The sequence below is a fragment of the Choloepus didactylus genome, chromosome 12 (assembly GCF_015220235.1).
Source record: "Choloepus didactylus isolate mChoDid1 chromosome 12, mChoDid1.pri, whole genome shotgun sequence".
In the NCBI taxonomy this organism is placed as follows: Eukaryota; Metazoa; Chordata; class Mammalia; order Pilosa; family Megalonychidae; genus Choloepus; species Choloepus didactylus.
The window spans coordinates 11,449,909-11,466,870 of NC_051318.1; the positions used below are offsets into that span (position 1 = coordinate 11,449,909).

At 45.8% G+C, this 16,962-nt stretch overlaps 1 protein-coding gene across 3 annotated transcripts in view; it reads left to right on the forward strand.

Moving 5' to 3' along the window:
• Window positions 1–16,962, forward strand: part of FLT1 (fms related receptor tyrosine kinase 1) — a 179,673-nt gene that overhangs the window by 134,302 nt on the left and 28,409 nt on the right. For all 3 annotated transcript variants that reach the window (XM_037799877.1, XM_037799879.1, XM_037799878.1), the window contains 3 exons: window positions 7,229–7,335; window positions 10,798–10,930; window positions 16,262–16,366. In XM_037799877.1, coding sequence (XP_037655805.1) covers window positions 7,229–7,335; window positions 10,798–10,930; window positions 16,262–16,366 — 345 coding nt within the window. The remainder of the gene's footprint in view (window positions 1–7,228; window positions 7,336–10,797; window positions 10,931–16,261; window positions 16,367–16,962) is intronic.

The following is a 16,962-nucleotide window of genomic DNA, read 5'->3' on the forward strand; positions in this document are numbered from 1 at the left end:
AAGAGGGTCATGAATTAGCCAGGAAGGAAACTGTCTGCTCTTTTTATTTCCTTTGAAAAAGGATTCTTATACTCATAGATAAAACAATGTGTTATTTTTGTATCTAAAGGGGATGAATGGACTGTGGGGTCCAAGTAGCTTCTTTAAATAATCACAGACCTTGTTTGGTTTGGACCAAGCAAGCACACAGCAAGCTCTCAAGGGGAAGCTCTAACATTTAAAACAACAACAACAAAACTGTTACTAACCAAAATAATTTCTGAAATTAACAAAGCATTTGCAGGATGGAGCTCAGGGGACTGATGCAGTGAAAATGGGGAACACTTTCATCCAAGAACTTAAACTATAATTTATTATTAATATTGCAAATAATAACTACCATATATACAAATATCTTCTGATAACAATTTAGGCTTTACTGGATGTCATTAGCATTTATAATTCTAGTTATATCACAGGAGAAGACAACTTGAAAGGAAATAACTACCATTTTGAATGTTTTTTGAGGATAGTTGATAGATACAAAAAAAATCATGGAAGAACAGGACAGGATTGCCTCAGAGTCCTGCAGTCTCCATGTGCCATGACAGGTGTGATTAGAAAATTTGCAAATTGTGTGCCGTAATAATTACAGGTTAATGCATGTTTAAGAGAAGGATTCACAGAGTGAGAGGGTACACTATTTTCTGTAATAGAATCCCAAGAGTCAAGAATTGGAAAATCTTACAACATGGAGGAATCTTGAAGACATTGTGTTGAGTGAAATAAGCCAGATACAAAAGACAAACATTGTATGATTTCACTTATATGAAATACCTAGAATAAGCAAATACAGAGTGACAGAAAGTAGAGCACAAGTTTCCAGGAACTGAGGGGAGGAGGATGGGGAGCTATTGCTTTATGGGTACCGAGTTTCTGTTTGGGGCCATGAAAAAATTTTGGTAACGGATGGTGGTGATGGTAACACAACATTGCAAATGTAATAAATGCCACGAAATTGTACCCTTAATATGGTTAGAATGGGAAAATCTGTGTTGTGTATTTGTTGTCACCATATAATTTATCAAAAAAACAGGAAAAGCTTAAAACAAAATTGTCCTGGGTAGCCAGCCTCCCCTTTTTATCACCCTTGTCCTTTCAGCTTTCAGTTCTCCCTTGTGACCCCCTGATCTCTCAGTCTACTCTACTTCAGTTCCTCTCTTTCTGAATCTGCCCCAAATTCACCCCTCCCCTGGCACTGGGGAAGGATGTGAAAAGCTAATTTACAGAAATATGCTAGGGACTGATGCCACGCCTCCTGTGAGTGTGAGCAATTTAGAAGGGTTTCCCCAGGAGAGACTAATGCTCGCCCCAGAGAACTGAACTGGCTGCCCCCTGATTTCACACAGGAGGGCTGGAGACGCAGATGGCATGCCTTTTTATTTCAAATCAAAACAATGATGCAAAGCTGGCCTTGATGGAGAACTCGAAAAATGGTGATGGAATTCAGTTAGGATGATTTGAGATCTTTGAAGATCGTTCTTGGGGTGAAATAATACAAACTCAAAAAATATTCATCGTGATTCCTCCAGTGGAAACTAAAACTGTCATAAAACTCCTTAAGGAACTAAAGAAGCGGGTTTTAGACTCAGTTTTCTTCTGTGAGGGCCTTGGACTCTGTAATTATAATCTCTTATGTTTACTGAACATGTGGTATATTGTCCTGAGCATGTTATGTGCGTTATCCCACTTAACTTTTGCAACAGAACCATGAGGAAGGTACAGTTATTTTTACAAGTGAGAATCTGAAGTACAGAGAAGGTTAAGTGACTTGTCCACGGTGGCACCGCTAGGAAGTGGCAGATCTGGGGAGTGGATCAACTTTAAGGCAGCAGAGTGTGACAACTAAGAGGACCCTCTGGAGCCAGGTGCTTGGGTTTAAGTCCCAGCTTTACTGCTCATGAGCTCAGTAGCCTTGAGCAAGTTACTTGTCTTCCTGGTGTCTCAGTTTTCCCATCTGCAAAATGGGGGTGTTAGTAATGGTGTGCCAACCTCATAGGGCTGGGTAAGGCATAATCCACTTAAAACAGTAGCAGGCGTATAATGAAAACTTTGCACTATTAGCTAACATTATTATTGTTAATATGCTAATTTAAATTCCATGTCAACCAAACTTTCTGTATGTTTTCCTGGACTCACAGTGAGTCACCCAAATGGTGTTCCAAACCACAAAATTCTTATATGACCTAAGAGATTTAACTTGTTACAATGCTACATCTAGAATGGATGTCACAGAAATAACAATTTTAAATATCTTTACCTAAAAATTACTATTGAAAAGTGTACTTCAAATTTCATGTAAATACAGTATTTTCATACATCACTGTCTGTAAGAGTGGAGTTCCAAACTGGTGTTCACGGACTTGTAAAAAGCTTCCTAAATAGTAATAAAGGTCTGCCAACCAATTTCAACAATTCAGTAAGCCTCAGAAAAATCCCATCGTAAGGTTAACTGGATAACCGGTTACTGGCTTGTGCACAGAAGAAAGTGACGCTGCTTCATTTTCGCAGGTTAAGCAGGAACCCTGAGAACCAAGTATAGGTGCATCTGAGTAATTTTCTTTTCTTCTCATCCACCTGTAAATATTTACTGCAACCTCCTCTCGAGAAGCAAAATGAACAAGAAACAACAAGAAACACTCCTCTCTCGAGGACCCCACAGTTTCATGGGCAATAACCCCACGTAAGCAGACAGTTCCCTCACAATAAAACAATGGTGGAACCAGGAACTTAACTCCTAAACCACCTTGAAGGGTCGAGTAGATTCCTCAGGGGAGGCGGTAACAGAGTTGCCTGCAGAAAATGAAGGGTGCTTTGGGTCAACGTCTGATTCGGCTTTTAAAGAAAAGACATCTCATGATACATGTAGGATGTCTGGGTGAAAAGAAAACTTATTCTGCACTTGAGATCCAAAAATGATAAGGGAAAAAGAAGGAAGGAAGCCTTCAAAATAATCACTAACACCAGGTTTGCACACTTAACTTGTGAGGCATGGTGCTATCATCCCCACTTTTTAAGGATGAGGAAAATGAGGCACAGTTGTTTATAGGGTCACGTAAAGGGTTCTTTCTCTTCAGACCCTGAAGTCAAGGCAGGCCCTGGGGCCAGGGTGACCCGGTCTTTCGCTGGGAGTGTTTCCTTAACTTCTTGGGAAGCACAGCCTCGATTTACCATATAAGCTGATTTGGCTAGATTGGCTGCTTCTCAATTTAAGCAGCCTGGGCCAGCAGGGCCACGGGTCAGGGTTGATGCCATGCCACTAGATGACAGACATAGCCAAAGCTACGTGCAGAGAGAGCTGCCACAGCCGTCGAAAAGGCGCAGGGCCAGCGGCAGGACACTGCACAGCTGCAGTCTCCAGACAAGGCACGCCACCCTTTGGACCTTCGGTCCATCACCTGTGTCACACCTGCCCTTCCTCTCCCCAGGGGGCTGGTATGAAGCGTGGAGGTAATTGATTTGGAACGCTGTGTGCATCAGGGTCTACAACCTGTAAAAAATGTGCAATTGCTACACACTGTCCAAGGCTGCCATGTACTTGTCAGTATCGCAATTAAAAATAACCCTGCACCTGCCCTGACCTTGGCCTTTCGCACACAGCCTATGAAGCTGATGTCCCTGGGACCCAGTGCTAACTCCTAGTTATTATCAAATCCCACCCATGTTTCCTCTGGCTTCCTTTCCCCACCCGTGCAGCTGGACCTTTTCATACACTGAGCCCATGAGCTGTCACCAGCCAGTTGAAACTGGGTCTAGTCAGACCAATAAAGGGATGTTTGACCTCTGAGAAAATATTCAAGGTCTGTATAGGAAGAGATGCTGCTGAATTTGATTTAAGTCTGCCCAGCAAAACGGCTGCTTTTTAAACAGAGATAGAGATCCATCTGTCAAACGAGATGAGAGAGCACAGATACTAACTACTCTGCAAACTATAAAATTCTGTTTTCAGTTTCCAGCAAGCAGCACCAGCATATCAAGTACATCTTTCTCTCCTAATACATTTTAATCTCGAAGATATCTTTGTATTGAGTTGATTCCTTAAATGTGTACGTTTTTGCACACCAACACATTTGGTCCCACTGAAAGGAATTTTGCCTGAGTAAGGGCTGTGGAATTAGACTTCGGGGGTCAGCTTCCTGCCCCGAGGAATGCAGTGGGAAAGTTCCCACAACCCAAGGGGGCCTCTCCCAGGGCATTCCATAAGGGAAGCATCTGCAGAGGTTTTCTGCAGACAGTGTCTTGTCTCAAGATGCTATCAGCCTCTCAACCCACCCCCCTCCCTGCCAAAGGCCACCGTGCTCCTGAGCAGGTCCCAATCAAATTCCACAGATGTGCAGTGTAAGCAAGGCTGTGTGTGTGTGTGTGTGTGTGTGTGAATACATCAAGGGAACGTGACACCTCACACTGGTCAGGAGGAAATTCAAACACATTATCTTGAGCTTAAAGTGATCCTGTCACGAGGACATTTAAAGAGAGAAAGGTCATCATACTTTGAAACTTCTTCAATAAAGTTTTTCTCAATCCATCTCATCAGGTTCAGGGAAACGTAACCAATTATTGATAAAGCAGTGAATGAAGCTGAATTCATTCATTCTTCATTCGATAACCCTTTTCAGGATGTCAACTCTTCTAAAGAGCAGAGCTGTAGCAGTGAACAAGGAAGCCCAAATCCCACATTCTGCAGCTTCACTCAGAACTTTGAACTTACTCATCAGTTCAGATTTGAGCAGCAGATCAGGCCCTTTTTCACCCACCACTGTGTAGCAGCACCTAGAACAGAGCCTGGGAAGCCTGGAACATAGCTGGGGTCCCAGATGAGCAGGGATTTGACCCTGAACTTTTGACAGTCCTGGGAAATCACTGGAGCCAGGAAAAGCAAAGCACAAGTTATCCACTCATTGGCCCAATCTGATGAGTGGGGATTTAAAGATGAGTAGTGGCCCCAGCCCTCAGGCAGCTCTCAGTCTGGGAGAGAAATAGCAACAGCCCCAGCATGGAGGTGGCCAGGGCTGCCACACTTAAGACACTCGCTGGATTTTGGTGTGCTGGAGCTGACAGGGAGGTAGGCCAGGGTAGGCATAAAGGACGTAAGATGTGGATTTTTATCCTGACAATGACGAGGGGCCAAAGATGGGATTCAGGTTAAGGAGTAACACGACGAAGTGTGTGATTTGGCGATATCCCTCTGGCAGCAATGTGGAGGGGGCCACGGCTGGTCAGGAGATGAGGGCACCAGGGCAGGCGGAAACCCATGAGGCCTCCTTAATTTTGGTGGTGACGCTGGGGTAGGAGAGAAGGTGACAATCTCAAGAACCATGGTGAAGTAGGATGGGCAGGGCCTTCTGATGGAGAGAAAATGTCCGTTTCCTGTCCGGACTAAGGATACCTGGTGGCAGGGCCAGGGCCTGGAGGAAGTGACTGATACACACCTGGGGGCTAGATGGAGAAGGGAGAAGGTAGAAGGAGGAGCGCCCTTGGAAGCTTAGTGCTTAAGCGTCTGAACCAGGTTACCGGGTTCAAATCACAGCTCCCCGCTTGCAGGCTGGGTGACAGTGCGCAAGAGGCCTCGTCACTAGGCTGTGCTGCAGTTTCCTTGTTAAGGATAGTAAGCACTCAAGAAGTGGCAGTGAGTATTCTTCTTCTTGTCATTCCCTCGTTTCTAGCGTGGGTATTTGCTATTATTCAGGGCAGGAAAATTGCCTTGACTCCAACAGCCTGCAGCATTTCGTGCTAAGCCATCACCACACGCTGGGACGCGCTCGGGCTGGTCCCGCGCTGTGTTTGCTGTATGTGGCCACTGCTGCCCCATGGTTCCCCTTCTGGGTGCCCACTCAGGCTGTTCCCGCTGCCTGTGGCGTCTCCCCTGCCTTCATCTCAGCAGGTCAAAACGTACTCTGAACGCCGCTGCTTCCAAAGACCCTTAGATTCCCTGAACCTATGCGGCTCTCTCCATCTAATTTCTTTGTATTTGCCTGAAGTCTCGTGGTGAGATTGTGAGTGAGGTCCTTGAGAGTGGGAACTTTCTCTTCCTCATGTCCCGTCTCCTCCAGCCCCTAAGCTTGGTGCGAGTAGGATCTAGTTCGTCTTTGCTGAACTGAAACCAAGACCCCACACAGGAGATACGCATCCCTGAGATCAGGCTAACAAAGCCTCCGACTTCACAGGGTGGCTGTGAGGACTTGGTACACAAAAAGTGCTCAACAGATGATGTTTTCATCATCCACAACATCACTCCTAAAAAGAAAAAGCTTCAGGTGTTCTTGCCCTAACTGAATGATAAGCCTTTTGTCTCCTGTCAATGAGTTTAAAGGATAAGAGCATCGCTTCAAAATTCCTGGGAAATGGTCCTCTAGAACCACTTGTTAGGATACCACTGTTCTGGCTCCCAGAGAAGTCCCTTACAAATCCCAAAGAGTTCCCTATCTGGAGGCATCGCTTGAGCACTTTGGGTCTTGTCCTTTTGGTCTATAAGGAACAGTGCTCAGCTTTTGAGCTCTGTGATTCTAGGAAATGAGGTGACCAGGAAGATCCAGCTCCATCAGCTCCTGTTTCTCCTCCCAAACCAGCACCCTGCAGACTGCTGAGTCGGTCAGAAACAGGGCCTCCAAGGCAAAGCTGCAAGCAGGATGTGGCTCGGCTGTTCCAAAAGGAGTAGAGCAGGCGACTGTGGCAGTCCTTGAGTTTTATTTTTATTTTAAAAACTACTTTGAAGAATTTTGTGAGTCCCAAAAGAGCCCTTTTATGTCTTTAATTTTTTTTTTCTTTTTTCTTTAGAATTTCCTCTAAGACCCATCAGGGAGGTTTGACCCATTCCACATTTAGCACTTTAATGGGCTTTTGTTCCTGCCTTAATTTTTCCCCCATTTTTAATTTCTCCTCTGATTTTCAATTCACTTTCTTGGGGATCACAAAGTTTGCAAGCTAGACAGCAAAAATTTCTGGGAACTCTTTTAATTTATGTGTGCATTTATGATGATAATATCATAAATAAACTAATAATGTCATCATAAACTCTGCCAGCCTTGGAATGTAAGAGAGTATCTGTCCCAGAGGCCTAATTCCTGCCCCAGCAGAGCACAGGTTTGCCACTGACAAACCCTTAGGAACACCGAATAACTTTTATGAAGCCACAAATGTCCTAAGTTTGAGAGTTTCCTTGAACACCCTCTTGGTGGGTTTCTCTCTCCAGGGACCTCAGACAAGTCGAACCTGGAGCTGATCACTCTGACATGCACCTGCGTGGCTGCCACTCTCTTCTGGCTCCTGTTGACACTGTTTATCCGAAAACTGAAAAGGGTAAGAACACATCAGAGTAAGTTCTCTGCTCCTTTTTATGTAATGTTCTAGAATGCCTGGTCTGAAGCCTAGAGCAGGCACTACACAAATGTTAGACCCTCTTCCTCCCTTCCCTCTGGTTCCTGTCCCTGACTTGGTGGATACCGAAAATGAATCATTATGATGGCTCTCCATCACACAGTGGGGCGTTCACAGGAAAATTTAGAACTATTTCTTAGGGCCAGAGTGATAATTTTGAAAATAAATAAGTAAATAAGAGTCTTTAAATTAAATTCAGCCTGGGCCCTGCAAAACCTTATGATCTTAACCTCACTCTCTGCTTAAGAAAGGAAAAGGAAAAAGCAACATCAAGACCCACTTCTGACTTAACTCTCATAACACTATGTAAACTCAAAGAGGTGTAGTGCTGTACCAGGCTCTCTTGAGTTCCACGATACTACAAAGTTCTTTAAAGTGTGAGGTTCAGGTTGGAACTGAGGACACCAGATTTCTAGAATTAGGTCAGCAGCAGCACAACTCGCTTCTCTGAAATTCAGCAGGAAAAGAGCTAACATTCCTTCCTTTGTTGTCTACTTCCTTCATCCATCTAGGCCTCATCTGCTGAGTGTGCAGGGCCTGCTCCATGCAGAGTGCCAGGCCCTGGGGATCTCCCTGGGGGAAGTCTCATGGGCAGCACAGGGCAGAAGCTGCAGTGTGCCCATGGGGGAGGAGAAGGATTTGAATCAATCACAGAGATAAGTGTAAAACTGCAACCCGGAGTCAGCTGGGAGGGTCAGCTGGCTCAGAGACGTGTCCAAGGAGTGGTCAGGCCAAGAAGGGAGGGAAAAGCGTCGCAGGCAGAGGGAACAGCACGAATGAGGTGGGGGATAGGGAAGGCGAAGGCAGAGGACACAGTGAGAGAGAGAGACTGACAGGAGACCTCTGTGGCTGCAAGGCAGAGAATGGGAACAAGGCACGAGGGGCACTGAAAGGAGAGGAGGGGCCTGGCCCACAGGGTTTCGTAGGCCTGTGGAGCAATTTAGTCATTATTCTGAAAGGCATGGACAGCCTCATGGGGGGGCGTGGGAGGGTGGTCAACAAAAGCAGGGAATGGCGTATGTGACAGAATCAGATTTATGTCTGGAAAGATTATTTTGGCTGCTCTGAGGAGAATGGGCCAGAGGAGGCAAAAGTGAATAGCGGAGCATCATGCCTTTCATTTCTAAAATGCTGACATTTTGAAGTCACGAAGAAGGAATAAAAGCAAGAGATAACACAATGATAGAATGCCTAGAAACGTGACAAACGATTGGTTGTGAGAGGCAAAGAGGAGCGAAGCATCAAAAAAATATTTCCACGTGGTTTCTCTAACTACAACGTAAATTCCTCAGCACTACTGACTGCATTTTATCTTTTTACTCCTACTTTGCACGGGCCGGTGTTATAATTAGAGGTAACATTGATTGATGCTTCTTGTGTACCAGGCCCTACTTTACCAGCTTTGCCTGGATGATTTCGTTTGATATTCACAACGATCCTAGGAGATAACTGTTATCATCACTATTCCACAGAGAAGGAAAATGGGGTTAGAGGGGTTAAGTCACCTGTCCAAGGTCATGCAGCTGGTCAGAAGCTGAGCTGTGATTCCCAGCCTGGAGCTCTGGCTTCCTGCCTGGCTCCTAAGCATCTGGCTGTGCCACCTCCACACCAAGCACCTAGGGGCTGCTCCATGTTAATGTCAATTGAAAGAATAAATATTTGTCGACTAAGATTCTACTTTCCTGATCTCCTCAAAGTCTACTTAAGGTTTGTTTGTGGTTTCCTCTCATTTGCTTCATTGGAATAAACCATGAAGTTCCAGAGGTGCTCCATGGGGAGAGTGTATTCCATCGCTGCTCCCTCGCCTCTGTCAGCGCTACCGGTAGCCGGCCTCCCGGCCAAGATATAAAACCAAGATGGCCCTTGCTTGGCATCCGCTATCCTCGGCTCTTTAAGGACCGGAGACGGTTTCCCACAGCCTTGGCTCTATTGGACATTGAAGAGTTGAGCCATAAAACCTATCCGGCAGCTTCTCTAACACAAACCCCACACCCTGGTAGAGGAACTCAATTCCCACCCAGTCCAGGGACTTGCGAGCGCATCTGACGGGCTGGGCCCTCAGAGTGTCACACCAACGGCAAATGCAGTTCGTGACAAACGTGCTCCAGAGCTTTCTGTTTTCCACCCTCTGTGGAGGCCAGGCAAAGCTTTCTGCCTCGAGCTATTCATCACACATTGCAGTGATAATTTTTGTGAGGAGAAGGGTTGTGAGTGATGGATGAGGTGAGCTGTGACAGCCCAGAACCTGGTGAGTAAGGGCTGAAGAATGTGGGGGGGCGTGAGGCGGTGTGTGTGGAGGGGCTGTCCCTTTACTTGAACTCTGACCTTGCTGAGGGGAAGGCAATGGAAGGAATGGCCCCCAAACTCATGTAAATGAAGTTTACGAAACTTTTAGGCAAGAGCTTGCCCAACCTTAAATGGGCAAGAATGTTTCCTTTCTGTCCTGTCCAAGATGCTACCCACAGAAACACAGTCATCAACTGAACATTTAATTAACAGGAAATACACCCCACTGATATGAATCTAAGACACTAAGTATCTAGCCAGTTAAGCTATGATGTGAAATAAAGGGTATTTTCTGGTCTTGATTTGAACTACTGAGATAAAGCAAGGCAGAAGCTTTCTGTTCACTCATTCAACACTTACTTCAAGGCAGATGGCTGCCTTCTTCTCTGGACTACCAATGACCAAACAAGCTCAGAATCTGGTGACATGTCAGTCTCCTACTATATTTACTCATGACCTTTGAAGTAATCAATTTCTATTTCTTACAGAAGGTACATCTTACTCTTATCTTACTCTTAGTCCCTAAGAGACTGGGACCCTATAGTCTTTTCAGGTAGCTGCAGCCACCAAGAGGTCAGGCCTTCTAAGTTTAAACACTACCTAAGAAATGTGCCTCTCCCTGTCCCACATGGCCACTTCTAACCTTTCCTGTGAATACAGAAAAGCCACAGTTACGGGCAGTGGGGGCCCATCTGCTGTGTATATTCCTGCAAGTCCAGAATGATCATGGGAAGTTATTTTTAGTCATTGTTTGGAAGGAGTTTGTAAAAATATTTTGCATTTTTAAGAGAAAGGCTATCATGAAGAACAAGCCTGGATCAGGATGTCACTGGAGAATCTGAGTGCATTTCCTCCAAGATAGGGTGGTGGAGAGAGTACTACAGAAATGTCAGAATTGTAAGGGGCTGTCTGGTGGAAACCACATTCAAGTGTGGGGTGTTTCTGTGGAGGTAGAGGGCTAGTTTCTCTACCTGGCCACACAGTTTCAATCAAATGACCACAGCAATAGCCGATGTTGTCAAGTATTGTTTTTAAATTGAGTGTCCAGTGTTTTAAAGGTTTTTTTCTTGTTGGTGACTTGGAGATTCTCTTTCTCAGTCTTCCTCTGACATAAAGACGGACTACCTGTCAATCATCATGGATCCAGACGAAGTCCCCCTGGATGAGCAGTGCGAGCGGCTCCCTTACGAGGCCAGCAAGTGGGAGTTCGCCCGGGAGAGACTTAAACTGGGTAAGGTATTTGTTACCTGTGGAACACTGTGCTTGAAGGGAGGCAGAAGTTACCTCGGCCTAGGATGCTACCCTCCAGGGAGGTGGGCACAAAGCTTAATAATCTTGCGGAATGCTGCAGCATTCACTCATTCAACAGTTACCCAGCACCTTCTTTGGGCAGGTGCCGGACTAAGCCCTGGGGATAGGAAGGTGTTTGGGTCCCTCCACTCCAAGGGTTCCATATGGCAAAGGAGATAGACACAAAACTCAATAAGCAAAGGGGAGGGCAGAGGGATTAGTCCCAAGCAGTAGACTTATAAATCCAGGCCCTCTTGTATAATGAAATTGTTGCAGAATTAGAAATCTGAATGGTGAGAACAGTGAATCATACATCTGGAGAAAGAGCTGGCCCTCTTCCAGGCCCTGGATCAAAAACCTCTTCTGCACAAACGCACAAATTACATATTCTCAGTTTCCCTGGGTGTGCGCAATGTCCAGACAAAGAAGAAAATCCTAGGGGTCATTTAAGTTGAACTTTTCAAGAGCAAGGATAGTTGTTTTCCAGGTAACACTGATGCTATAAACACCAGGCAAATGTGCCTTCCCTCGGCTTACCCAGTTCCTCTGGCTCAGACGTCACAGTGCAAGTTCATCTCCAGCCCATGGTGCTACAAAACAATTGAGAGCCTCAATTACTCCAGCCCAAAATATTTGGGTTGTGGCTTCTGAAAGTTTTCCACTCATTCCTGTGTATGCCAGAGTCATTAGTAGTCGGAACTAGGAAAACAGATTGTGGCTGCAGTGTTGCTGGAAACTGTCATGAGCCTGTTGTGCCAAATCCAACAGTGTCCCCGCCCCTCCCCCAACACACACAAACTCTGCTAGGATGGGGGCGTCAAGGGACAGAGGGAGAAATGGCTTTTTTCGTCCCTCTCTTGGGCCTTAAAATGATTCTGCTTTCATTGCTCCCTACAAGGAGAAAGAAACGGCCCCAAGAGTACGTTCAGTTTGGCTTAGGCAGGAAAATTGGAAACCAGTAAAAAGCTGGAGAGTCAGGCAAAAGCCAGCAAGAGTGGCTGATGGAAAAAAAAAAAAAATCAACTAAATTTAGAGTAGTTAAGGGCAGGTGGCACACTGGATGAGTTCCTTCTGCGAGTCTCAATTGTATGGCAGCTAGCCCAGCCCCTCAGTGACCTTGGCAGCGAACACGGGGTAATTTTCCCACAGCCGTGAGCCAGTCTCGGCCACATTGCTTTCCAGAGTTATTACTCACAATCAAACACGCTTCTTCCAGTGAAGGACACACGAGCTTTCTGTCCCATCTCTTCATTCCTTGGCCTGGCGTCACTGCAACCAGTCTCACAGCGGGGGAGACTGTCGAGCCTCCCCCCAGAATTCCCCTGGGCCGCCATGGGTTCACATAATCCCATCTCAGGAGATTCTCTTGGTTGAAAATCTTCCTTATCATTCTTTTCCTTCCTGGAGTTGCCAAATGCTATGATTTGGCCAATGTCCACTTGAGTGTCTTTGATGGGTGAGAGAAAGCATATCAAGTCTGCTAACTCTGTCTTGAATGCAGAGTGGAGCTGCAAGGGCCAGAAAAAAATGCTCCTCCCACTAGTGTGGGAGCAGGGAGGCCCCAAGACTTTTTTCCAAACCAAATACAAGACAGAAAGTAACTCAAAGTAACAGCTAGCAAGTGAAGGGAACTAAGATCACGTGGGGGCCAGTGGGGAGGTAAGGCTGGCAGGGGCAGCTACGGTGGGGGTATAAATGCAGAGACAGTCTCAGGCCAAGCTCATCTGACCTCAGCTGTCTCTACTCTGATGGCTGCTTGGAGCAGTCCCGGTGAGGGAAGTCAGGGTTCACAGGACCTGATAGGTGGACACAACTGGAGCTTGGGTCAAAGGTGTTGCTCCCACTGAAATTCCTGAAAGCCAGAAACAATAGAAACCTGTTTTGTTGGTGATGCCTCCTGGGAGAGACTTCAACTCGTGAACATTCATCACAGAAGATGGGATCATGTCTGACAGAGCATTTTTCTGTTGGAAAATAATTTAAAGTCTGAATCAGAATGAGCTAATATGGGAAGCAACCCAGGGAATCCGGAATTTAGCAAGAGGAAAGTGCCTGGGCCAGTGCTGCCTCTTGGAAGACCCAGCTCCGCACGCAGGGAGGAGCCCACCCCGGGGGGCTACCCGCCCAGGGCCGTTCTTGTAGGAGATTCCACGATCCTTGCATTATGTAACAATGACCTAGCACATTCCCCAGCTAGTTAGTGGCCTTCCAGGCAATGCTGAGGAGGATTTTCAGGAAAAAGGAGGATCACGTGAGGTCAAGTCTGGTGTGGCTGGGTTCCCCAAAAACTGGAACTGTGGGTCTGCGTAAAGATTCCAGTGTGTGAGATGATGAAAGAGCCCATAATCGCTTCATGCTGTTTCATGAGGCAGCAGTCTGCGTCCAAAAGAATAAACGAAGTGGCTGAGGGAAGCCAAGTAAGCACCAGTTGATTCTCACTGACAGAAGCAAAGTCTCCAAGCACTTGTTAAAACACAGCTTGTTGTGGTGCAGAAGCTGCGAACAGAAGAATTCTGCTCACTCCAAATAAGCTAGAGTCCTGGGAGTGTGTGGAGAGGGGTCCTGAGACAGAAATTATTCTGAAATTTCTCAGGCTCAGGGTACTTTTCATCCTAGATGGTGATACTGGACCAAGGCAGTGGATTATTTGCCCAATGCACTCAAATGACCAACTCCTGAGACACCAGGGTTTCAAAGAGAGAAAGAGTTGTATTGCTAGGCATGAAGCAGGAGAACAGATGGCCTATATCGGTCCAAAATCTGTCTCCCTGAACTGCAATAATTCTGATAGTTTTATCTTATCAAAAGATGGGCAGGTTTTAGGATAACAAGCACAGTGGCCCCAGATGATATAATTAGAATTGATCTAGTTATTGACTATGTGCAGATTGATTACATGCTTAGTCATAGAACATATGTAAGAAAATGGTGGCTCTAATATGATGATGGGTGGGATTTTTATTATTATAATGATGTATAGGTGACTTGTAGGTTAAAGTCTAAGCTACTGTGCATGTCAGGTGGGCCCATTTTGGTTATATCTGGCTTCAGTTATCAAGATAACTTTGGACTTGGGGTGGGTTAGTCCTGGGCTGACCCAAGACCCTTCATTAATAAACATTAGGGGCTGTCTTTAGTGATCTTAAGTCTCTAAAGTCAGAAAACTGGATAAAATGGGTACAAGTGAAGGTTAGTCACAAGGTTTTTAAAATCACAAGGGTACCAGATAAAGGCTATACAATCATTATTAGAGATCAAGGCAGCTGGATTATAGTTCGGAGATTTCAGGTACTTCCTTGTGCTACCAGAAAGCAAAAAGGAATATCTATATAATGATTCAGTCATCAAAATCAGCCCTTAAATCCTAACTTCTTGGTTACAATGGAAGGCATTGTGGAAAAACATTGTTTTAGCAAGGAATAAACCTCCAACAAAAAAGCACCAATTTTTACAAATCTGGAGAATGCATCTGCCAGTACTCCTCCCGTAACCCTCTCCAAATCCACGTTCTGGCTTCATCTGAGAGTCTTTTATTTTGACTTCAGAGTCCCTGTTCTGGTCTGTTTCTTGGACAGTTTTGCCAGAAGGAAAAAGCAGAAGCTATATTTCTTCCCATGATGCTCACCCTGGGAGGATGATTTTTAGTTGTCAGCGCAATTTGACCAGAGAAAACCCTGTGATTCTCCAGTGTCCCCTCCTAATGCAGAGGATGCCCCTAGGAAACAGGTGCCAGGGACAGCCCCTAAGAGACTGTGTTGATGATGCTGGGACTTTGACTTTCCCCAAGTCCTAAAAGCCTGCCTGGCCTGCGTGGTAGTGGAGCACCTTAAACAGGGGCAGGGGTGCAGCCTTTGTTGTCACTGTATAGTTGCACATAAAAGTGTACAAGTTCCAATATGAAGCAGAAAAGCTTCATTGCAAACTTCACAAGAAATGCAAAAGGGGAAAAAAAAAGCCAATTATGTCCTTTGGGGGAAGGGATTGGAGTATGAGGAAGGAAGGAAGGGAGGAAGGAAGGAAGGGAGGAAGGAAGGAAGGAAGGGAGGTTAGTGGATGGAAGGCCTGTTATCAGGACAGTCTGTGAAAGCAGACTGGGTTGGCAGAGAAGGGGTTATGTTAAATTAACACTCTAACTGCCAGGATTCACTTTCAACAAGGGCTAAAAAGCAGTGATTTCTTTGGCTGACACATCCTTTTGTCACACCATCCTCAGGGTGCATTGTTCCTCTGGGTTCTATTTAGCTACCTGTTTTATGACGGTGCAAAAGGAAATCCCGATTCAAAAGGTAGCTGAAAAATTCCAGGGGGAGCCCTCCCCGAGGGGCATGAATCTCAAGGTCTCAATCCCACGGGCCCCTCCAGTCTCCTATGACTACATGAGACCTGCTTTGGGCATCCCTCAACTTCCCGAGGGCTGCTCTTCACTCCGCACTAACACACAGGGCCCTTCAGTGTGCCCAGTCCCGGGCGAGGTACAGGGAAGACTCAAACCAGGTCCTGGCAAGCTCTGAGTCAAGTGGGGTCAAGTGGGGCCTCGCAAGGGCGGGCAGAGGAACATGTTGACAGTCCTCATAGTATAAAGTAACAGGTTCCATGGAAGAAATCTTGTTTTGTTATTTTATTTGGCATCTGTCTCTCTGTGGTTGAAACAAACCACTACCAACGGCTGACAGGCTGAGATGCCGACGCTTGAGTATTTGTAGTAATCATGTAAGGAGACATGAGAAAGTCTGGGAATACTCTGTGTGACAAGGAACTCTGAGATATGACTTAATGATTATTTCTAAACTATCAGGCACTATAATAGTCAATAGTGGTAATCACCATTCTCTATTTCCCCATTTTTGCCGAAAACAGATCAGCAAAGGTCTTCAATGACCTTACGTGGCAAGAAAAGGGGCTTAGGTTAAACACAAGGAAGCCTTGTTGGTAATAATGGCTTTAAACAGTAGAAGAACCCACCCTAGGAAATGACAGAGCCCCCCTCCTGTAGGCCCTTGCTGGCCACCTACTTGCACCAAATGCCTTCTGCCCAGCCCCCCCACCCTCAACTGTGAAGGATGTGGGGGCCTCAGAAGCACAGGAAAGAGTTGGAAGGAAGAGACTCCACAAATTGTCCCTTACTTCGACTCCTCTGGGGTCAGTTCATCAGAGATTCCATTCAAAACCACGTCTCACATCCACACATAAGAAAAGGCATTTCCTTCCTGAAAACTACTTAAACTCACCCTGCTGACTTGGCATATACACCAAAGTCTTCTTCTCATTGCAGGCAAATCCCTTGGAAGAGGGGCTTTTGGAAAAGTGGTTCAAGCATCTGCATTTGGTATTAAGAAATCACCCACATGCCGGACTGTGGCTGTAAAAATGTTGAAAGGTATGTCTGCCATGATCTGGTTTTCCACTAACCCATCACCTTTCCACATTCCCTCAACATTGGCGAAAGTTAGATACGGCCTAGGAACAGACACGAGCCACCTCTGCTCTGCACACATAACTTTCTTCTACAACAGGAAGTCCCTTTGCTTCAGGAGTTTTAGATTAGGCCAACAGGAGCTTAGACGAAAACTGTTAAGTGGAACAATCCAGCACTCTCCTTGGGGAAATGATCTTTGGCACCTCAGAGGTCTTTCGTCTCTCACATCTCAGACTTGCGTCTATCAGGGATTCCAGCACCTTGTAAACACGGGCCTGATCCTCTGTGACGCTGCGCAGGCTCCAAATGTTTGGCTTGGGCTTGACCTAACTCTAAAGTGAAGCTAGAACAACCGAGTTGATCAGAACTCTAAACTATTACATACCATCAAGCCCCAAACATCTTTAGAAAGGGCAAAGACCTAATTATCTTTCCAGTGTTGAAAGATAATGACCAGTCTGTGAAGCACTGGGAGGTGGGACCAAATCCCAGCATGAGGTAAGACCACTACCAGAAAACAGACTAAAAGTGACAAGCAGTGAAAACCATGTAACCGC